General features: G+C 36.9%; 1 protein-coding gene across 1 annotated transcript in view; it reads right to left on the reverse strand.

Annotated features, from left to right (window-relative positions):
- Positions 1-25305, reverse strand: part of CTTNBP2 (cortactin binding protein 2) — an 87501-nt gene that overhangs the window by 41364 nt on the left and 20832 nt on the right. The window contains exons 3-4 of the mRNA XM_086473132.1: positions 12821-13045; positions 3423-5085 (exon numbers count right to left, since the gene is read on the reverse strand). Coding sequence (XP_086329258.1) covers positions 3423-5085; positions 12821-13045 — 1888 coding nt within the window. The remainder of the gene's footprint in view (positions 1-3422; positions 5086-12820; positions 13046-25305) is intronic.

The raw sequence follows: 25305 nt of genomic DNA on the forward strand, positions 1-25305 counted from the left end.
ACATAGAAAGCGCAAAACCAAGAAGAAAGTGAAAGCAGAAATCCCAGGGGTATGAAAATCCAACTGCCTACATTCGTTTCCATTTTGAAGTCTTACAGGCATTGAAATGTAGAAATCCAAACAGAGCAGAAGCATTTTGGCACCAGTTCAAAGGCTGCTGAAGTTAATGAAAACACTGTCACAGATTTTGAATCAGGCCATAAATGTTCATTGTAATTTCTCTATGTGCAGTCTGTTGAACATTAATGACAAAAACTGGTGTCTTTTCGTACCAGGGATGAAAAGAGCAACATGCAGTACAATGCCCCATCTCTAAAAGAAGGTATCATCACATTAATTTAGAAGAATGCGTAACTGAAACTATCGGTGCTCTGATTTTAAGTTTGCTCTTAGCAGTTGCTCTTTCTAGAACCAAGACACTCCCTTACTGAAAATCAGGCTGTTGCTATGTTCTTAAAGCAATCTGAGCTAACTAGGAAACTGTTTTAAAATTAATAAATAGAATACTTGAGTGATTAGGTTATCATCAGTTCTTCTGACTCCATAGTAAGAAGAAAGAAACATGAATTTATTGAAAACAAAAAAATATAAAAATGAAGTATTCTTTCAATCTCGTTTTTAATGTGCTAAATTTGTTTTGCACTGTTGTTTAAAAATATTAACAAATTCTGATTGAAGCTCACTACTTACTATACAATAAAATATGAATAAGATTTCACCATGCTCTGCTTTAACTGAAAGTAAAATTGAAATTCTAAACATTTTCTGAAAAAAGTAAATAAACCAGATTAAAATCAACCAGAACATTAATAAAACTAACTGAGTCTGTGCCTTGAGGGCACGAAAACGCAGATATGGGAAGGAGTTTTCAGCAGTATTTTGAGTTTGTGACATGTTGTTCACCTCAAGAAAAGTCATACTTAAAAAAGAAACTGAAAAAAGAAAGTTGAACAAGTGAACATGAATTCAGGCATTACCAACCACATTACCTTAATGAAAACAGTGTTATTAAATTTGGGTTATCTTTTCTTTTCTAAGACAAAGTCTATTTCCATATATATTTATAATTTTTTTTCTTTTCTCAGCATAAAAATTTTGAAGGAAACGTCTTTCTATACTTCCCTAACATCTGTTGCTCAAAGTTTATTTAGTTCTGCAGTTTGCCAGAACACTTGGCCAAAACAGATTAAGTTCCCTTAGAAAACATAAATAAAATGGGATTGGAGAATAAGTGCAATAAAATATAAGCATTAGTTTGGACAAAAGACAAATTTTGAATATTTATCCGAATACTGCAGATAAAGTTATTAAAGTTCTTTGAGTCTGTTTGTAGCCAGTAAAGGAGGGGTATTAAAATAGCATCTCTACATTAATAAAATAAAACAGCAGACCACTAACTAGAGTTCATGCAATCTTTCCTTGCAGACTTCAGATTTTGGGATGTTTCCCGTTTACAATTGCAAAAATTCACAAAAAGCAGAGCCACTTACAAAATACTAACAGCATCAAATGTTCAGAGCAAGGATTATAAAAGGATTAAATGAACTCAACTGGTTTTAAAAAAATAATAATCTGTCTTAAATGATTACCGAACATCATCTAGTTAAAATAAGACTAACTGAAATATACATCCTAATTCACGCTCATAGGATTCGTGAAAGGCAGCCTCTTGTCTACAAAAACTATTCACTTTGAAGCTGACTTTGCCAATAATTGGTTGTATGTCAATAAAATCTTAGGGGGGGGTGTTAATGAAATTTTAATTCCATTATGAAGCTAATGGCACCTGAACGCAAATATCTGCAATACTGGGAGACTAATGATCTATCCGACATGGCAATCAGACTCAACTAGGAACACGAATTTTAGATGAAAATTCAGGACATTCACATGAAAATGAGCAAACTAAGAGGCAGCCATCAAATCCCACAGTTGTTAACTCTGAGAAGTAGTAGACAAATGGAAGATAAGGTTTCCAAGCTCATATTTTCATGGCACAGTTCAGAAAGGAGAGAGGATTCTGACAGTATGGTGCCACAGTGAAATGTTAAAACCATCAGTAGGTTACTCCAGAAACATGCAGAAAGTCTTCAAAATGAAGTGGAATGGGAATAAAAATTCCTTAATAATGTGAACTCTGGAATCTCCTATTGTCCTGGTGTCCCTTGACCCCTATTATGTACAGATACAGGTTTGCCACATGCTGCTTTTAGAATGTTTTCCCCAAGACTGGTCAGTTCAACTGCCTTATCAGACAGCGGTGCAGCTACCAACAGCAAGTGGCTGGTTGTGTGACAGAAGCAGACCAGCTGTGCAGGCGTTTTATACCCTATAGGTGGTGATACAGGGATTAAAGTTATGAGGGACCGAAGTACCATAAATGAACTGAGAATAACTGTTGAAATGTTGAGTCTATTCAAACATTCTTCTATGCTGATGAAGGTTTAAAGTGTTTCATAACTATGTCCGTCTTCCTCACTGCAGTGCAAGTCAGGCTAATGTGCTATTGATCCCAGCAGGGAAATATGTTAACAAAAAGATTTATGGGAAAGCTACAATTAACTGAAAGGTAGATCAGGGCCACCTTTGTTCATTTAACTGCCATCATGAAGATATCCTGAAGTTGGCAGCACATTAGGCCCACAAGATCCCACCGCAACGCAAAACGAACAGCAGATACACGCACTGACTCCAGACTTAGACTATCAACATAACATTTACATTTTAACTTTCCAACAGCAAACCTTTGCTGATATCTGAAGCAAACCCGTGAGATGCCATACACAAGTATTAACGCAGCCTACAAGTAAAACCAGAAGAACTACAGAAAAGCGAAAATAAAGATGAAATATATGCTACATGTATGAAGTAATATATTTGAAACTGCACTGTTATCCAGGCAATTGCATACCTTAATGTGCAACCACCTAATGTCATAGGAGAATACAGTTTCCCCAGCTATGCCCTATTTTCTAAAAGTTTCACAAAGCACTGAAAATCATATTCCATGGAAGATCACCAGCAGAGGTAATTTTCAAAACATTATTTCAGACTGAGAAAGCATTTTGAAGTCAAAATAATAGCATTCATTAAAAAAAAAAAAAAATCCAAACAAAAAAAAAGGATTTTCTTTAATATACCATAATCTGCAGCCCATTTACTTTAAACATTAGTCCTCATGTTTTAAAAAAGCCTTCACTTTGGAGACCACTTTGAGGAAGCAAACTAATTTATAACATTACTAAATCGGCAAAAGAATTCCCATACCCCTGGAATGTGGAAAAAATATAAACGAACATTTCAGCTTTTAGAAAGTAAAAAAGAGAAAGATTAAAAAGATAAATAAAGCAAATGAGAGATGAATAGGAAAACCAAAACATTTTTGCAGAGGAAGACAGGCTGTAGCATATCAATCCCTTTACCTGATGCTGTTACCAGGAGGCTGTCTGAATCACATGGTCTACAGGATGAAGCACTAACAGGGTTTATGGAGGAGCTACAGGCAATGGTGGTGGGAATGACAAAGGAATTTTCTGAACATGCAGGTTGGTTCAGTCCAGGGAAGTGGGAAGGCCAGGCACCCACCTGAGATGAGGCTATGGCTGGTATGGCACAGCCTGCAGGTGCCACAGATAAATCTATAGCAGGTTTTGGTGGCAGCTGAGGTGAGGACTTAGAAATAATTTCCTCATTTATTACCCTGATTCCTTGTGGTGAACTTGAAAGAGGTGAGGTCACGGTTTTGCTGTCAGTTTTTGCACTTGTATTTGGGGATCGACTACTATCCATTAAAACTTTAAGCTGTGGGTGTGGTGGGGAGGGAGTTTGCGAAAGCCCTGGTTTTTTAGGTGGAATAGGTGGAGGATTTCCTCTGTCAATTCTTGATACGCTGGGAGTCTTTAAACTCATTCTACCAACTGGGGGATAAGTGCCAACTTCCATTGAATGTGATGTCCCCAGTCGCGACGGGGCACCGCTCTGAGGGCTTGTAAATCTTGAAAGGACTTGGGTAACAGTATTCCGAGCTACCTGTTTGGCAACTAGGTTGTCACGACTAGTAGGGGATACATCCCTTGAGGGAGGGCTTTGGGTTGTGTTTCCATTTTGGTCCTGATCATTCGCATTCGCTTGAAATCTAAATCTAGCTGCTTGGATTCGTGGATTTAGGCCTGGATGCCCAGTAGTGTTGGCAGACGGTGAATGCAAACTGTGCATAGATGAAGTGAGCGAGGAATTCTGAGCTGCGGCAGTGGGTGCTGCAGGGGTGCAAAGGGAGGTACTATTTGAAAAAGGGGAAGTGCTACTAGGTAAATCAGGTGATGAACCTGTACTTGGTCCGTTTTCCTCAATTCTGTTTTGATTCTGTGTAAGAACAGGAGTTGCGGGAGGGACAAGTTCACTAGATGAAGACTGCCTATCAATGACAGGCTTCACAAATGCCGCATTGCTGCACACATTCATTTTTGTATTGCCAGACACTAGTGGGTTCACTGTAGAAGGCTTTACGGATACAGTCAAAGGCAACTTTTTAACATTTTCTGTGCTACTGTCCATCACTACTGTATCTGTTTGGCAGGCAACAGTTCTTGAACTTGGCTCTTCTGTTTCAACAGAAACAGAAACGAGACTCCTATCTTTATTTTTATCTTTATTTTTAAGGGAAAGATTAGCTTTACTTTCATTCTCCTTTTTTAATTGCTCAATCATTTTGATCATTTTATCTCTCTCTTCTCTGAGGTCACTGGTGTGTGCTTCCTCTCTATGAAGTTTGGCACGCAACTGCTCTCTCTCTGTGTCAAACTCAGACAGCTGCTTTTCCATTTGAGCTTCCATTTGTGTACTCCTTTGTTTCTCAGCTGCAAGAGACTCCTCCAATTCAGTAGCCTTTTTCTTCTCCTCTTCAAATTTTGACATCATTTCTTCCAGTTTCTGGGCTTCCTCTACAATTCGGCCAGACAACTGTTTACACTCTTTCACTAGCATCAATACTACATGCTTGTTCTTTCCACGTTCTTCTTCAAGACGAGCGGATAGCTTTTTGTGCTCCAGCTCAAGATTCTGTAACTGAGACTTTTCCATTTCCAACTGTAAGAAAGCACAGAGAAAAATTCTCATTAACAAGATGGAGACTTTGAACATAACCTAGTATTAATCTGACCTTGATATTTTAATGTTTGAAAGTATGCCTAAAAGGCACCTCCTTGCCCCAGGAAAGTGATTTGTGATATCTCACACAAGTGCCTATAATCTTATACAAGCAAAAGAAAGAGACAGGCATCTCTGAAGAGAAATTCAGAAACTAAGTAAGCCCATCTACTCTCCCCCATTGGCAACACAGAGACTCCCCAAAGTGATTAAATGCTTGTCATTCCTGAGTTAGGAGCTACCTGTTCTCCACAAATTAGACATAAGACATCACAGGAAGTCCTCTTCTCAGTAAAGAAACCAGACACAAGCAAGAGATGAGCTTTGCAAAAAAACTTTGAGCCCAGAAATGAAAGGTTTCAGATCTTCCTCAGACTGAACGAGATTAGGGTTGAAACACACAGTCCATCATGCCCGTAATACATTTCTTACATCTTGTTTTAACAACTATAAATAAGACATCGATTTCTGAGACCAACTTTTTGACACAGGCACAAATATCTTCCTGTACTTACCAACAGTGGAAGGTTTCACTGACATCAGTGATGTATAAACTATGTTATAAGCTAGAATCAAAAATCTACTACATGCAGATAATGGATAAGAATAATTTTTCCCTTCATTCATACAGTTATCATCTCTAACTCATCTTGCCTGCTGATTATGCTTCTATTCAAAGACCCTGTTCTAGAAAAGCACTAGAAAAATATGTTAATGCACTATTTTATAAAATACCCACTAGTAATAATGCAAACTGCATTGCTTCATATTTTCCCAAGCCAACTTTTACACAAGTCAAACAACAACAAAAGAAAAATTGATTTCTTTCTTCCTGCTCCTCCCTTCACATACTGATGCAGTAGCTTCCTATATGGCTTATCTGAATGACTGATAAAAAACCCACCAACAAAAATCCCAAGAAACTGCTGAGCATTCCTTCTCCTGTACTCTTTTTATTAGTTTAGCCTTGTCAGTTCTGCTTTGCATTTACGTATAGATCGATCCAGAAATAACAATTCAGAACTGTATCACTAAAGTGCATTTTCTAAGTGGCCATTTTTTCTGGAAAAATACTTTCACGTACCTATGAAAAGAAATAATCAAGCACTTACATAACCAGCCAGTTTTGACTGCAAGAGTAAACTATTTCATGCTTCTATAACATGAGAACATTTCATGATGCTCAAAAAAAATAAAGAAAAGCGGAGGCAAATAGCAATACATTTAGGACCAACTTGGAATTAATGCTTCACTTCAACAGATGAAGGAAGACTCATAGATTATAGACTCAGATTATAGTGTCATGGTAAAATGATAATAATTTCAGAGTTTAAGACAACACAGTGTTGTCAATATATTTACTGTAAACTGTAATGTGGGCAACAAGATGGGTAGAAAATTGGTAATAGCTACAGAATATCTCCTCTCTTAGTCAATGCTTAAAATATTGTCTTGGTTGCCAGATGAAAACAAACAGACACACAGGCAAAAACAACCCCAGGCATTACAATATAATAGCTTGTCAGAAGCCTGTTGCTACAGCACATTATTCCCTGTCCTCTCCAATAAAAGATGAAATTTCTTAGCTCTCGAAGCTTTTTCCTTCTAGACGCATCTACAATTAATTTTTTACCTAAACTGCATTTAAACGAACGCCAATATAAATACCATTTTTAAGTAACAGTTCTGTTACACTCCTGTTATACCATAGAGTAGAGTTGAAACTCATGCCATCAAGAGATGAGAACAAGAGGGAGAGAATCTGTAGTTGTAATAGAAATAAATCCCACCTGCTATAGCTCATTGTCCCCAGGATAATTTTTTTCCCACATGGTAAGCAGAATTCAAACACAAGAAAAAGCTTAAAAAGGAAGGAAAGTGAAATGACATAAAGAAAATAAACAATAAATTCTGCACTTGTAGACAAACGTTTGTCTCAGTCTTCCAACATTTCTAATCACATTACCTGACTGTAATTTTCTCTTCTGTTTTCTTCAGAAGAATGGGAAAAAGCATAAAGAGATGATGGCAATATTGAGGTCATGTATATTACAGTAACAGTAAAATTTCTTCCTGAAATCATACTGTTATCACAGGAAACACTGAACTAAGAGGAACAAACCACTATGGGAAATTATACCTCCACTACGAACTTCATGGCTTCAAATACCTCAAAACATGTTTAGCAGTGGAGGGGCTCCACTGGGGTTTTAGAGCTTCATCCCAGGTCAACCAATACACTCTGTACAATGCATTTCACAAAACCAAGTCCACTCTTTCTTAAAAACAGTGTTAAATATATAAAAAATAACATTATCAGTCATTGCTAAACAAACAATATCAGCAATGATGTTAATGACAGTACAGCTGCAAATTAAATTATAAGCTGTTATGATGACACTGTTATTTAGGAATGGTCCCATTCACAGTTCTTCACATGCAGAAAATAATTGTTTCTTAAGCATTTCATTGTTTTTTTCAAAGCATCCAACAGCATTTGGATGCTTCACAAGCATTTCAAAGCAAATGGAGCATCCAACAGTTTAGTTTTGTTAAAACAACAGTCATGAGAAAAGCATACAATTTTTAAAGCTTGGAAATGCACAAAGATTATAGTGAAAATGTTTTTGTCAAGATTTTCTATACTTTATTATTCCTCTATTTTGCTTTCAGACAAGGGACTGTTCTATAAATTAACTGTTGTGAAATTATATTACTTTCAAATAATTACAAGCAGATTTTAACATATAACTGGGATGAAATCAGTTTACCATACTATCATAGTATCTTATTTGTAAGCTTTGTGTACAAATAAAGAATCCCTAATATATATCTAGATCTATATATACAAAAGTCCTCTGATTTCAAATTGAAAAGAGCAGCACTAGTTTCTCATTTTATGTTATCTCCTATGTCTATCTCCGCCACTCTTGTTTTGGCTGCATCATCTTGAACAGGAAAAACCTCTTAATATTTACACTGCATTTTTTCCTTTAGATGACAGATTTAGAATTAGCTGTAATTATTTATGAGTTTATGAACTAACTATGACCTGATTTTTGCAAAGTGTACTATATGCATACACTAAACCATAGCAGTAATTTAAACATCTGGAAATGTGTCCAAGAAGGATTTAAAAAGGGGTAAAAAAGGATACAGAGAAAAACGATATTATCCTGCAAAGAACTAACCACCAAAGGCCCTTCAAAGGTGAAAGACAGAGCACATGCCTTGTGAGAAAAGGTTGACAGAGCTTGGCTTGCTTAGTCTAGTGAAAAAAAGACTGAGGGATGATCTAATAGCAACGTCCGCTCCCTTACAGTGATGACAGATCCAAATTCTTCTTGGGTGCCATAAAAAAAAGTTAATGTGAAAAATTGCCCTTCAGGAGGCTCAGTCTTGAAAAAAAGTTCCTCACAAGGATAGTAGTGCAGAAAGGCTGCAGTATTGACATTTCTGGGGGTTTTAAGGACTCAGCTAGAGAAATTCACAGGTGACCAGATGTACTGCTGATGACAACCTGCTTCAAGCACAAGGTTAGACTAAATCGTAACAACAGGCCTCTTCCAACCAACATGTCTGTCTGTCTGTCTTTGAGCATGCATCCTGATACTGACTTCGCTGCAAACATGCGACAAATGAAGAACTGTCATTTTGATTATCTGGTTTTGACTTCCTAGGAAACCTCAAAATTCATTTCAATAGCAGCTCCAGGAAAACCATTCAAAGAGATGGAAGAGGATGGAGACTTAACACAAAGCAGATGACACCTGGGGATTAGGTGTTTGGTATATGGCAAGCCTATGACTGACAGTCATTTGTGCATCTCTCTCATTTTTCTACATTCTGGCACATTGTTATGACTTACTTTTTACGATCAAACAACAATTTTACTCAAAGAATACTTTTAAGGTCACTATATTCATGGATAATAGGCCTCCAAGAATAAAAGTTTAGTCTGAGGGTGTTTAAAGTCCAGTAATATCCAGAGAAAATAAACACAGCTGTACACAGACTTCATTACTTCGTGTAAGAGTGAGACACCGAAGCAATTCCAAACATGAAGATAGAGGCATCAGGCATTTAGAGAAGGAGGAACCACTCTTGGAGGGAGGAGGTACAGCTTGCTCTGTATTCAGGTCACATTTGTCTAGGCTTAACTTTTTTTTTCTTACATTGGGTCACCCTATTTTGTCTAATATTTCTAGAAATCCCTCAAAATACCTTCATCACCCTCTTCCATGGAGGAATTTGAGAGATGGAGAACAGACAGAAAAATGTGGAACTAAGGGAAGATAAAACACTGAATGAATGGTTTGTGAATGAATGGAGATGGTTGAGAGATATGTGATCTGTTGCCACAAACCCAAGAAGTTGAAGAGGGCACGCCATTCAAACAGCATTTCTAATTGGCTTTAAAAGAGGAAGATGTAAGTTCTGTAGAGAGCCATGCACTCAGCTGCTCAACACCATGCACCATGTTTTCAAATCCTATGTTACTTAAATTTCCTATTTGTTAGAACGAGTAAAAATGGTAGAATCATAATGACACACTTTGAAAGTAACACACTTTTTTTCAAGTGTAGTGCTTTAAAGTTTAGCTTGAAGTTACAGACTTCAGGATTGAGTGTACTAGAGGTTTATGTACCTCACAAGGTAAGAATCAAACTGCAAATTAAGATCAAACTACTTAAGATTTAAAGAAAAAAAAAAAATCATGTAATCTTCTACGAAACAAAAGACAAGAGCATCCTTTCCTGTACATGCAGACTTACAGACTTTGGTAATAAACCTAGGTCAAAAAAGGGACAAAAATGGAATTTACATAACAATACCCTGACTTTGAGACATAATTCTCAATATGTAAGCCCACCTTACATGCAAGCATCTGTCCATATACTAAAAGACAGAGATAGATGAAGAATTTAGGTACAAGAAGAGACTTGTAGCCATGCACTGAAACAAGAAACTAATCTAATTGTCCAGGCAGACGTGTCAGTGTCTCTCCCAGTACCATTCTTCAGTTAGAATAAGCAAGCTTACTTGCTCTTTTCTACGCTGACACAATCCCTTCTCCAAAATCTCAATTTACTTACAAAGCATATGAAAAAGAAAATTAACATTTAAGAGACCTCAAAAAGAAGTGCTAGGTAAGTACAGGTAACAGTTCACTACACAGGCCACTGTTATAAGACTTATATATCAATCGTTAGTCTAGTATTATTGTTTTGAACGCGGTTATCTGTTTTTCTGAAGTCTTAACAGAGCAGGGATGCTTAAACTAAACTAAACCACAGAGCTAAGATAACAAGAAAAGGTCTGCTGATTTAATTTAAGCACATATTTACAACAGACTTCTAGTACTTTTGTGTGCATATTATTTCCCAAAGACCAATTACTACCAAAATCAGGTTTATGTCAATTGTCTTACCATTGCCTGTTTTGGTTGGGTTTTTTTTTGTTTCTGTTTTTTTAACATCATTATAAAACTGTCACCAAAAGCTGTTTCACAGCTGCTGAAGACATTCTAACCATCTTATACCCAGGGAGGATTATTCAATGCCTAGCAAGTATTTCTCTTCTAATTATTCACATATACCTGGTCTAGATCAGTCTATTATACTGCTGTCCTGCCTTTCCTCTCAGAAACCCCTCCCACACATATTCATATTTAGCTATGCTTTAGAAATGTATGGCTTACATATTAGTAAAATATGTGCAACCAACCACTCACTTTCAAAACGACATTCTTTTATCTTCAAAGTGATACTTTTTTTGCAACATACTCGTTCCTCCCACTGTAAGAGAAGATCAGTTCTGTGACCATTTGAGGAACCTGAACATACATAGGTCTATGGGAACTGATGAGATACATCCCAGAGTCCTGAGGATATTGGCTGATGTAGTTGCCAAGCCACTCCCGATCATATTTGAAAAGTCCTGGAAATCAGGTGAAGTCCCTGGTGACTGGAAAAAGGGAAACTTTGCACCCATTTTTAAAAAGGGTAGACAGGAGGACCCTGGGAATTACTGACCTGTCAGCCTCACCTCTGTGCCTGGCAAGATCATGGAACAGATCCTCCTAGAACCTGTGCTAAGGCATATGGAGGACAGGGAAGTGATTTGAGACAGCCAGCATGGCTTCACCAAGGGCAAGTTCTGCCTGACCAACCCAGTGGCCTTCTACGATGGAGTGACCACAGCAGTGGACAAGGGAAGAGCTATGGATGTCGTCTGTCCGGACTTCTGTAAGGCCCCTGACACGATCCCCCACAACATCCTTCTCTCTAAATTGGAGAGAGATGGATTTGATGGGTGGACTGTTTGGTGGCTGAGGAATTGGTTGGATGGTCGCATCCCGGGGGCAGTGGTCAATGGCTTGATGTCCAGATTGGTGACAAGCGGCGTAGCTCAGGGGCCCATATTGGGACCAGTGCTGTTTAATATCTTCATCGACGACATAGACGGTGGGATCGAGTGCACCCTCAGCAAGTTTTCAGATGACACCAAGCTGAGTGGTGCAGCTGACACACCTGAGGGACAGGATGCCATGCAGAGGGACCTGGACAAGCTTGAGAAGTGGGGCCTGTGTGAACATCATGACGTATCGCATCCTGGGCTGCATCAAGAGCAACGTGGCCAGCAGTCCGAGGGAGGTGATTCTGCCCCTCTACTCCACTCTGGTGAGACCCCACCTTCAGTACTGTGCCCAGCTCTGGAGTCCTCAGTACAAGAAAGACATGGACTCATTGGAGCAAGTCCAGAGAAGGGCCCCAAAGATGATCAGGGGGCTGGAGCACCTCTCCTATAAGGAAAGGCTGAGAGAGTTGAGGTTGTTCAGCCTGGAGAAGAGAAGGCTCTGGGGAGACCTTATAGTGGCTTTTCAGAAAGCTGGGGGCAGTCTTTTTAGTAGGGCCCATTGCAATAGAACAAGGAGTTATGGTTTTAAACTAAAGAAGGGAAGATTCAGACTAGATATAAGGAAGAAATTTTTTACCAAAAAAAAGTATGAAACACTGGAACAGGTGTCCCAGAGAGGTTGTGGATGCCCCATCCCTGGAAACATTGAAGGTCAGGTTGGACAGTGCTCTGAGCAACCTGATCCAGCTAAAGATGCCCCTGCTCATTACATGGAGGTTGGACTAGACACCTCTAAAGGTCCCTTCCAACCCAAACTAGTCTATGATTCTATGATTCCAAAATAATTTTCTCTTCACAGCAAATGTTCTAAATATGCAAAGAAGTAATTTTTAGAGTTGTAATTTTTTTTACTGATTTATGAAAGAGGGACACCTAATATAAAACACAAATAAATTATTTATTTTATGCTATTTAGGTTAGAACAAAAATAACAGTGGCTCCTCTAGGCTTCAATGGTGTTAGTTTAAAAATACATTGTGATGATGCTTTCTCAGCTCACACTGAGCTATCCACTTATATACTGCATCAACTTGTACCAGCTATATTTCATTTATTCCATAAGTAAAGCTAAATTCACAGAACGAATGAGGTGTGTATGTAAAATATCACCAATATCACCTCACTCAATATGACAATTAAGTGATAAAATTTTAATACTCATAATAATAACCAAGACAAGGATGTAAATTTTAAAAAGTGGCATGAAAGAATAAATCAGGAGATGGAAAAGGAAAGAAAGGTGGTAGCAGGATACCTTCTTTTGTCTGTTTTCAGCAGCAGCCAACTGAGCTGACATTCTTTCTTGCATTTTCCTGCAGTGAGCCATAACAGCTTCTAAAATGGACAGAGGGTTCATGCATATTGGCTTCTTTTCTTTATCAGCAGCACCTGCCTCAAAGTCTCTCTGAAGAGCCAGAAACGGGTCGCTCAGATTAAATCTTCCATATCGTTCCTGGATAAAAACCTCTTTGCGCCGGGCCTAAGAGAAAAACCAAACAGACAAAGAAATAAAACTAAATGCATTCTTTGGAGTACATCCACACATAGAAGAGACCTAAATCACAGGGAATGTTATGTTACTTATTTATGTTTTTAAAATATTTTCTTTAGATATTCGTTTACAATCTCTAAAAGAAATAGTCATATATGTTGCACACAGATTTCATTATAGTCAATACAATTCACTACATAAAAAAAAACCTTCCCCTTCTCAAATCAATACAGCAATATCAATGTAGAGCAATTTCAGAAGTATTGCAAAAGTAACATCTTGTAAACTGGCTGATACACAGAGAGGAAAGGGAAGAGAAACATTCTAAAATAAAGTTTTCTATTTCTGTGTATTAAAATTATGCTAGTAAAAGATAAATGTTTTGTGTGTTTACTGCAGTATCAAAATAAGTATTTTTCAAATAAAACCTGTCAGTATGTTTACACATACAGAAATGTTCGTAATAGCAGACAAGCAGAGAGCAAAAATACCACCAATGCTATTCTGAAATTAAGACACTTCTCCTATCTCTGTTCAGGAAGAACTTCATGACCATATGTTTCTCCATACCATTATTTTAAAACATATTTCCAAACTACAGTACAACACTGCATTGTCATAACAATAAATATGACACAATAAAGATCAGATAAAGATTTGCTTGACAAATTGTTTGTTCTTCAGCCCAACATGAGAACAGATCAGTTACAGAGAAGGTATTTTTACATTCAATACACAGTATGCAGGAAGGCCACAGATAAGTACTGACTTCTAACAGTATTAATAGAAAGTATTGTTCCAAAATCTCAGGTTTAAGACTCATCTAATTTGTGGGGCGAAAAGAAAACCAAACCAACCAACTGAAAAAAAAGAAATAAAGTCAAACCCTCCCAAAAAACCCACCAGGAAGATCCAACGATTTCTAAAAATTTGTTGTGGTGTTTTTATGCTTGCATATATTACAGAAAGCAGAAGGACAAAAGCTAAACCATTATAGCACAAATTTTGGAAGAAAATGAAGGCTTGTTACCTTAAAAATTAAAACAGTCACCAGAACAGCTCTTTAAAGAATTATGGCTTAAAAAAAACAGAAAAAAAAAACCCACAGTGTAGAGAAACACTATCAGAGAGAGGAATCCCTTCAAAAATGGACAAAACTTTTACCTGTGATTTGGTTCAAATTCAGTTTTGAAGAATAAACCAAAATGAGGAAGAATAATCCAATTCTGAGATACAAGAGGAGGAACAGGTCTAATGGTTACCAAATGGGTTAGCGGATCATTTGGAAAGCTTGAGCTAGAATTGTAACATACGAAGAGGTCATAAAAGGTAACACACATTTTGGGCCATGAGAAATCACAGAAGAACATAAGAACTACATTAGAAAAACTGTCCAGAGACTAACTACAAATAACATACCTTAGTTAATGACCAACTTTTTCCTATATATTGTCTACAAAATTGAAATATTGTGGGAAATTAAAATGTAAAAGAGAATTTGACTGCAACAGAAATAAGCGTGCCCACATACTCTGATGCTTTAAATACTTTTAGTCTGTTTTTCAATTTCATAGTATAAATAGAACTTGAAAATGTTTATAAAAAAACCCAGGCCTTTGGGGCATAACTTCAGAAAAAGCTTACAGAGTTCACTCAGACCTAAAGTCTAGCTAGGCTTACAAAGCTAGTGAGTATTTGAAGAGACAAAAATAAGCTGTTAGAATCTAGTTATTTTTTATAAATTGCCTTGCAAATAACCCCTAATTAGTCCAGTATTTTAATCCCTTAATTTTTAACTTAGATTTTAAAATAAAATAAAATAAAATAGCTAGTTCCAAAGCTAATATTGCAAAGCCACGTGGGGAGGGACTATATTTGGAGCTCCTAGTTCTATATACTGAAGTTACAGAACATTATGCACCTTAGGAATTCAACCTTCAGGTAAAGGAAACAATCAAAACCAAAAACTTGACCTTAAATGGATTAAAGTGCTAAGCAGCCAAACAAGATAACAAACCCAAGCAGATTAAGAATTTAAATGGAGATGGAGGCACAATGCTTATACAAATTATCAGCAGAAAAAAACACTTAGTTTATATAAAGAAAGTGAGCTGTCAAAGTAAAGCAAAAAACACTGATGTAGCAGCTCAGCTGCAAATAAAAAAAAAAAAAAAAAAAAAAAAAAGACCACCAGAGCCTCCATCCTTAAATCCAGAGACCTAGAGGAAAAAGAGAAGCCAAGTAGATTAATTAATCTTGGAGGCAAAGGCAACCACTCATGCCTTTAAGGAAACACAGGTAGAACCTGTGAAATAATGTGTATTTTCCATTTTTTTCTATGACCCATGACTAGCTGTCCTCTTGGCACATACTGCATGTATGCAACATGAATGTATTCTTTGAAATGTTATCTACCTTGCATAGCAATTAACAGAGCAAGCAAAGCAAAGGCTCAGTGTGCACCTGCCAAAATAGTAAGGGGACTGGGTGTTTGGATTCACTAAGGAAAAGATTAAACTATATAGAAGGGATGAGCTCCATCTGAACGAAAATCAAAACAATCTGCTGGTATCAAGAATCAAAGCGGCTACAGGAAAATCTGAAAGGCTAAAGATTGTGGAAAAACCAATAGGTCCTCAACAGCACACAGTTTAGGATGACAGACCCTGTAAGGCTGAAGCCTTAACTGTTTACCCTGAAGTGCAGGATAAAACACACTGGCGACTCTCAAACCACAAACAGCACAGTTGTCTCGGGATGCTTTCAACTCAAAAGGGAGCTAAATGCAAAATGTCAAACAAATGTTTCCATGTTTCTATACAAGGACTAAAAATATAAAATGATGGGATGAGGATGCATGATTTCAAAAGAAGATACCAGCAAAAAACATAAAACAGAAGCTTGGTAGAAGGGAAACAATGACTAGTTCCCTAAAACTTAGGCACAAAGTGCCACATAGACAAGCTAGGCTTGTTTTTTTTTTCATCTGATTCCTCCAGCCCCTAAACAATCCTGTCTCTTTGGACTTCATTAAAGTACATCAGATACAGGGAGAAATAGAAATACTAGAATGAGAAAATTTTCTCTCTTGCATCATCTTTCAGCACTGACTTTCAAGTCATAAGAGCTAATAGCAATATCAAGATGCCTGTTTTTTATGGCACTCATCTGGGGAACATACAGTCTCATGTCATACGGGTAATTAATCCTTTAAAACAGTCTGCATAATTTGGCGGCTGTGCTAAAATAGCATTAGCAGTGTCTCATATATTAACTTCAATTGCTCAGCAATATATATGGAAAATAACATTTTAAATGTTCATTTGTGAATAATTAACTGAACGCCTTTTCAAAGAGAATTTTCAAAAACAGACAGAATATGCACCCAGCATAGGAGGCAATCAAGACTGCTGCATTGTGAAAGGTGCTATATGAATTTATAAACTGTCAGCTTTATTTTTCTGTACATACCATTTGCACATTGACTAGCCTTTTAACGGGAGTACTGAGATTTAAAGTATTTAAAGGTATAAAAAGATGTTCATAGGAAATGATTCTTTCTGCAGCCTATGCCAGTGGTAAACAAAATTGTGACTTATGCTAAATCCTCCAACAGGTAACTGATAATGAAAACTGACAGCAAGCACTCACAAATCAAGAGAAAACACCTAAAACCAAAGGGAAAAAACCTTTTAAATAGTTAATTAATGAAATTCACTACTGCAATAGAGTAAAGGCTTAAACTTATTTACAGCAGCTTTTGAATTCAGTCGAATAAGAACATCACATTTATACAGAGCTTTTGAATCCTTACACAGAATCTGAAACATTAAACAAGGAGACTAAAATAAGAGTGCAACTACTACTTAAAAAGAACAAAAGCCCAAAGTTTCTTTATGGACAGTCTCAGCATTATGTTAGATCAAGGACAGACTACAAGTAAAATACAGTAGAACTGAAAAACATCTGCAGAGAGGAGTGAAAGATGATCAAAAGGTACCACACAGCTTCTCTTCAAGGAAGAGCTAAGTAGAAACTGTCCTTTTCAGCATGAAACAATCAGGGAGAAACATGCTAGAAGTCTGCACACTGACAGGACACGTAGCAACCGTCCCATGATCTAATGAGGGAAATTTGAGTTGGACACAAATTCTTCTCACTGAGAGCAGATAAGCACTGGAACGCGCTGCCCAGGGAAAACGTATAACCTCTGTCATCAGGAGATTTTCAAAACTAGACTGGATAACGCCATCAGCAACCAAATCCATGTTTGATGTTAGTCCCTCTTTAAGCAGAAGCTTGGACTGAAGGATCTCCCGAGGCGCCTTTCGACCTAAATTACCCTATGATTAGTGATTCCTTCTAGGACTGTTACTTTTTATCTCGTAGATGTTAGCAATCTTCTCAAGTAACAAACAACAGAAACGAGCTCTCAGAGGAAGGAAAAACAACCAAATACTTACTGGTGGAACAAGTCTTAAGTCTTGCTTTGGATCATGAAAATACTTTTTGACTTAGAAACCAGAACTTTTAGTCTGAAATATTTTCAAAAATAAAAAAAATCAGTACTGAACTATCCTAGGGATTATGCAGCTGTACGACACAAGGGGAAGGCTTACTGTCAAGTTTTCTCTCCTAGGTCTGCAGCCAACAAGAACCTACAGGATCAAGTTGTAAGATAAACTGCTTCTTTTATTAATCTGCCAGGGAGCCTGTCTCCTACCGCATACAGCAAGACATCTCATTCACCCCTACACCAACTTGTTTCACACTATTCAAGTCACCTCTGTGCATCTATCTGCCAGCTCCCTCCCGGACACTTTGATACCTCAAGCTGACCCTTTGCAGTCACTGACCCCATTTATCTATTGGCAGATGAAGACTGGCAGCAGGGTGTGCAGGGAGAGGAACAAGAGGAGTGGAGGCATCTGGATGAGGGGTTGTGGGAAGAGCTGCAAATCCAGTATGAGAACTGACCTGCAGTCACTTACTACTTATGCTCCACTTCAGAAAAAAACAAGACACCAAAAAAACCAATCCAAACCAAAAAAATCTATTTTCAGTGACCAAACTGAGAATTATGAAGTCTAATTACCCCTATTATGGAAGCAAGAACATAAGGGGGCAGAGAGGCCTTCAAACAGCATCCACCTTACTGTGGACTTAAAGCTAAAAGCATAAAAAAAGCAAGTAAAACCAAATACAACCAATTAATAACAAATAAGCCAAATAATGAAAACAGAAAAATTAACTCCATAATATAAGTTATATTGTTAGTTTTCTTTCAGTAATAATCTACACTGATATTAGTTGCACACTAATTAGTTGCTGAAATGAGTTTTCATAATCAGTAACAGAACATATAAGCAACAGCACTTTTAAGGTTAATACTGCCTTTTTCCCCCAATGTATCTGAGTTTCCCCTTCATTTACTTGCCAAATTAAGAGTTCAGCAAGTCCAAGTCTTCCATCAGCAAGTGATGATAAACATCAAAAATAGGACTGCATGTCCTACACTGCTGTGGAACAATGGAACTGAATTAAAGCTGCCCCAAAACCCTTAAACAAAATTTCCTTCCTTTCAAGAGCGTTTGTTCCTCTGATTAATTTCCTTTTCCACATATACTAAAATTGTTTCAGCAGATGTTGATAGGTTCATATTAATATTTTCTCTTGACATATGTATTAGGGAGTGGTAAAAAGTTTTCTAAAACTAAGCAGCATCCAAGATGAGCCAGTAAAAGCTTATTTTATGTGTTATGTTAAAGACGGGGGTGAGCCCTTCATTCTAAATAAAATTAGAAGGGTAACAGATTTTTTTAAAAGAGGAAGGTGGCTGAAAGAGAACATGTTTATAAATCTTACTCAGTGGCATTATACAGTGTCTTGAAATGATTTGCTGGAGTTATTCATTTAAGCAAAAGAAAATTATCAATGAGTATATACTCAATAAAAGCAGTACTTTCAGAGATACTGGCAAAATATGGGTGTGGGGTGGGAGATATAATATCTGACAATGATTAATTAAGAATGACTCTTCAAAGATTGCTGGCAATTTTGTCATACAATAAGAGCTTGGGGGCTTTGTTGGCTTTCTGGGTTTATTTTTGGTTTTTTTGGGGTTTTTCGTTTTTTTTTTTGTTTTTTTAATGCAGATGTAAACGATTGTTTTCGAAATATCCTATGAGATTTTGCTTCCATCTAACCTTTTACAGAACAAACTAAAAATGGAAATGTAAACATCAATGCTGAAGAAATGGTATCCTGTAGCATTATTTCTCCCAATGAACACGTGATGTTCAATTTCTCCTTACAATCTTACCTACAAACTAAATTCCTTTCTTCAGCACTGTAACAGTACGTAACTATGCAAATTCTGCAAGTGAATTAGATTTTTAATGAACTCAACATTACATGAAAAATATTTGACCAATATATTCAAACTGCCTGTTTCCATGTTAAGTGTCAAGTATCATAAGACAAAAACTTGTGTGTACACTTCAAAATTCTTTGAAGAAGACCAATGATCCTAACAGGCTGCTAGTTCAAAAAGAATGAAAACAGTAAAAAGAATTGAGAAATCAGAGGATGCAATCAGCAAGTTTAACAAAACCAACATACAGGTTGGTTACGCTCTGACAGACCTACATAATTGTTTCTTACTATAAAAAATGCTCTTTACAGATGACTGATCAGAATCATCAAAAAATTCAAATTTTTTGGTCAAGGTACAAATAAAGAAAATATACTCATTTAGTAATTTTTATTTTAAGGCACACCTATCTTGGAGCAGTGTCTTGTAACAGTTGTAAGCCATACAATACATCAGTGAAACCTGTTCCAGTGAAGTAGGCGGCATGAAAGTTGAGATATAATCATTTTTTTTCTAGAAAACTTATTCCAAGTGTGAACAATTAAAATAAGAGTAACAAACTTTTCCAAAAATTTGTAAAGTTTTCCTTTCTCTCAGAACCAGATAGCTTTAAATCCAAGCTTTAAAAAGGCATTTTTCAAGGTAAAAAGCAAGCTCTGAATATAAGACTGTATGTTCTACAAGGTTATCCTCAGTAACCTCCATTTAAGAAGATAAACAAAAATCATCATTTTAAGGCATAAAAGGTCAGATCTTACCTAGCACTGACAAAAACAACAGCAAACCAGATTTTCTCTATTTCATGCCAAATATCCAAATATTAAAAAGTTTGCAACAAGCTGTACAATTTCCTCTTCTTTGCACTAAAAAGCAGACTTAACAATAGTACAACATGCCTAACAATTAATTCACATCTCTCTGTGTGAGATTTAATTTAATTAACACTTAAGCCATCCTGACTTAAAACACAACAGAAAGCACTGAAGAAGAATTATACAACCAAGGTAATGATCAAGCCTGAATTTCCTTAGGGATCTGACTCCATAAAAAGAAAGTATCGCCCAGTTGCACCAGTTTACTGTTACCCCAATATGGCCATACTTGGACTTGTGCTACTGCACAACGTCCTTCCCTTTCTCCCTGTTACCTGACAAAAACCTCCATGGAAGAGAAAGGTACCAACAGCACAGACAGACATACGCTTCCAATTCTTCATTACTAATTTTCTCCCTGAGAATAATGAAAAATCCACTATTTTGAGGCTGCATATTTGAAAATGAAAAGCTAATTATAAAAGCTAATTAAAATTACAAAGCCAAGATCAGTTACTAACAGATCAGTACCAACAAGAAAAAACAATACTGTCAATATAAAATATTCTTCACTTCTTACAGATGTGAAAGGTGAAACTCAGGCCTTGCACTAAGTTTCTAAATGCAGGAGAAAATGCTGAAGTCATGAAATACCATGTGTTTTTGATTGAAAAGAGCCATCCAGATGGTCTCTATAAAGATGACATTAGACCTATTTTATGACAGCTTTGTTGTCTGATGGTGAAACATTTGAAAATTATAGGCCAATATTTTGTAAAGGAAGTATCACTGTTTGATGCTCTCATTATCTAACCACCCAGACATTTATTTCTGAAAACAATACAGATTTTCATACTGATAATAAGTCTCAATGGATAGAAGAGACTTGAGCTTTCTGGTTACTTTAAATAACCATTTGTCATCTAGACATCTTTGCATGTTCAAATTTATAGTTCAAATTCATGCAAATTAACTCATAATTCTTTGCATGGAAATCTGTCGGCCATTCTTCTGAAGTACTGAAGGAAATCTGACTTCACCTCTAACCAAAAAAGAGCACTTTAACCTCCATGCTTAGCAGTTAAACAGTTTCTTCAGCTCAGCAACAGACAAAACATACAAAGGCATAATAGAAAAACTTTAATGAAATCAATCTGTGTTTCTATTTCATATTATCAAAGTATCAAAATCTTAGTTAAAATATCAACCCATATTGCTGCATAGTAATTACATGATTACCAAACTTTAATCATTTTAATGAAAAGGTATGCAAATTACGAGTTTCCAATGCAATCATCAGGCACAGTCAACATAGGTTCACAAAGGGAAAGCCCTGTTTAACTAACGTGATACCTTTCTATGATAAGGTAACCCGCCTAGTGGACAACAGGAAGATAGTGGATATAATTTTTCTGGATTTTAGGAGGGCTGTTGGTACTGCCCCTCACAGCATCCTTCTGGACAAGCTGTCCCACTGTGGGATGAGCAGCTTCACGGTGCACTGGGTGAAGAACTGGTGGAAGGGCAGAGCTCAACGCATTGTAGTTGGGGCTACATCTGGCTGGCGGGCGGTCACCAGCAGCCTTCCTCAGGGTTCAATTCTAGGGCCAGTTCTGTTCAATACATTCATCAATGATCTGGATGCAGGAGTTGCATGCACCATTACCAAGTTTGCTGATGATACCAAACTGGGAGGTGCAGTTGACCTTCTTGAAGGACAAGTTGCCTTGCAGAGGGATCTTGATAGATTGGAGCATTGGGCAATGATTAATGGAATGCAATTTAACAAGTCCAAATGCTGGTTTCTGCACCTAGGACAGAGTAACACCAGGCACAAGTATAAATTGGGAGAGGAGTGGCTGGAGTGAATCCCTGCAGAAAGGGATCTGGGGGGGCTGGTCAACAGCAGGCTCAACGGGAGCCAGCAGTGTACTCTGGCAGCCAAGGACAATGCCCTTAATAACATGCTTTTACTTGGTCAGCCCTGAATTGGTCAGGCAGTTGGACTAGATGGGAACACAGTAATGAAATGCTTCTTAGAGAGGTAGTTGATGCCCCAAGCCTGTCAGTGTTTAAGAGGCACTTGGACAATGGCCTTAGTAACATGCTTTAACTTGGTCAGCCCTGAAGCGGTTGAGCGGTTGGACTAGATAATGACTGTAGGTCCTCTCCAGCTGAAATAGTCTATTCTATTCTATTCACAATAGAAATTTATTTGAGGTATGGTAAGAGAATTCAATGTTTTCAAATTATTTCCCATATTCCCTGGAAGGTAAACGGTGAGAGTAATATGTATTACCTCCAAGAATTTTATTCTTGCTACTACACCTAGTGAAGAAGCTGAATGAACAAATAAATTTAACTAAATAAATTTGATTTCTAGAATGAACTATTTTAAAGTAAACCAAATACTCGTCCACATTGTATATTTTGGATTTTATGCCCTTTATTAAAACTTTAAAGCAATTTTCCAGCTAGTACTCTCTTTACAGATACCATTACTTAAAAGTTACCATTTTGAAAATTGTCATATAACAGCTTGTATTTCCACAATATCTAGCTAAAATTTTACTCTGCTATTTCAGAGTTGCTCTATGTTCTCAAATTTTCCATTTACTTGAACGAATGGAAAGCTGGCTTTTGTAAGAGACCTAGTGCTAAGTATTTTTAGTACACTGCCAGAGCTTCTAAGCCAGACGCCTCTCTCTGGGAGAACTGCAGGTGGAAAGACACATCCACCAGTCAGAACAGCATCAAAACAGAGTGGGAGGGAGAAAAGCATGGGAACACATACACCCAAGCATAACAAAAGTAATTGCTGCTATTTGAGTATCTTCACAAGCACTGAATCTGAAAAGGACCCAAATCAAACCTTTTATCTCATTCATAATTATTTTTTATAAAGTACTATCATAATTTATTCGGAAGAACCAAGAACAAACCTTATACATCTTTTCTTCAGCAACAGTAACATGAAGAGACACACAAATAAAAGAAAGAAGTGTTATGTTATCAGTTGCACTGTAGTGTTACCATCAATAAAATTAACTGTACCGTTTATTGGCATAGAGGAAATATCCTGTGTTTGTTCCCTTAACTAAAAATGGAAAATTTCAGTTAACATGATCATACAGATAGGACAACCCAGTTACATTACTCATTGTCAGCAACATGAGTAATGATGGCAAACATTTTAAATAAGTCACTCTAACAATGAAGTCACAGCTGTATTATCCATAAAGATCACAGAAACCAAGAAATAGGAATAGTTTTTGTTTGTTGGCTCGTTTGTTTTGTGGCTTTTTGTGTTTTTTTGCCTTTTTTTTTTTTTTTTTTTTACAAATAGTGTCTGTATTTCCACTTACTAGTTTATATTGGATTATGCAGAATGATCAAATGAGGGTAGGAGGAATCAAGTGGGAAAGGCAAAGCAATTATTCAAATAAGAAATCAGCAGAATACTTTCAGCTAAATTAGTAGTTACATGCCTGGCAATGTATAAAGATATTCAGATCTTGTGTGATAAACAAGAAGAAACTTATGAGTTTAACAGTCACTGCTGGAAAGGACTGAGTGAAAAGGATGTTTGCAATGCAAGGCCATAGAGGTTTCTTACTAGAAAACCACTCTTACAGTTTCTTACTTGTAGTTTCCAATTTTAGGACAGCCTGGAATAGGGTATTTACCCAAGTAGTGAAGCTTAAGCTTAAGAAAACAACACATACACAGGACTGTTTTAATATGGTTTACCAAAAGTTTTGCTTTGCTCAGTGCTTAATATCTCTCTTTGGCAACTACCACAAGAAGCAATGTTAGCACTACTAAAAACTTATTTTGTCAGTAGCTTCTAGAAGAGGCCTTTATACATGATATCGGGAAGAATTTCTTTACTGAAAGGGTTGTCAGGCATTGGAACAGCCTGCCCAGGGAGGTGGTGGAGTCACCATCCCTGGAGGTGTTTAAGAGACGGGTAGATGTTGTACTTAGAGACATGGTTTAGTGGTGTTGATAGAGCTAGGACCACGGTTGGACTTGATGATTGCGAAGGTCTCTTCCAACTGAAACTGTTCTATGATTCTATGTGAAAATACCAGGATCCCTCAGACCAACAAAGTTAATCAGTCCAGGGACTGCTGCTACATCCCCAGCATCTATTGGAGAAAGTGATACTTGGTTCCATTCATAATGAGGTGTTACTTCAAGGAAAATCCAAATACAGTTCACTTGACACCTTTCATGATGCAAAGAAAAGTATTTATTGTTAGTTACCCACACTTACAGAACTATTACTACAAAAGCCACTGAATATAAGAAAAATACTTTCACAGGCATCTGAAATGATCTTTTAAATATGATACTGTATATCAAGTCAACCCACCAATACTATAAGCAGTATTTCCAAATTATTATAACATGGACTCTGGCAGTATCAAGGACAAGGTATAAGACTGCCCTTTAGTTTCACATTTCCTGAAGAACAGTGTTTGGTTTTGCCACCTTAAGCAGGCCTGGTCATTTTGTTGTCATGCAAGAAAAGTTATTTTCTTACATTGTAACCAGTCATGTCATTCTCAAAAATTGAGGTCCACACAGATATTTCCTGGAATAGTGTTAGTTTCTTGAATTGTTTGGCAACAAAGCAGTGTATCAAAACATGTCAAGTAATTTTATAAAAATAAATTTAGCTGACACAATATAAACTATAAAAAATACAATACATAAACCATGATCAAGACAGGAAAAAAAAAAGCAAAACAAAACAAAATTACAACATTCTTTAAGGTTGTGTCTTACAACACTTTTTCAATCAAGTGAACAAAGACCTTGCTGCGTTACTTTAAAACTTCAAGTAAACCAGAGATAAAGAAATCATTCCAAACTAAGCACTGAAAAAACACTTCACCCACTAACCTGTCTGAAGTTTGTTCATATTTATAGTTTCCTTGTAATCTATTTTAAATAGCTTGCAATAGTGAAATAACACTTTTGGACAGCCATGTTCAGAAAATTAGAATAAACTAATATTAAGATAGTAAAAGCTTTAATCATAACCAGAATCATTG

This window comes from Leptosomus discolor, chromosome 1, assembly GCF_034619465.1.
Source record: "Leptosomus discolor isolate bLepDis1 chromosome 1, bLepDis1.hap2, whole genome shotgun sequence".
Classification (NCBI taxonomy): Eukaryota; Metazoa; Chordata; class Aves; order Leptosomiformes; family Leptosomidae; genus Leptosomus; species Leptosomus discolor.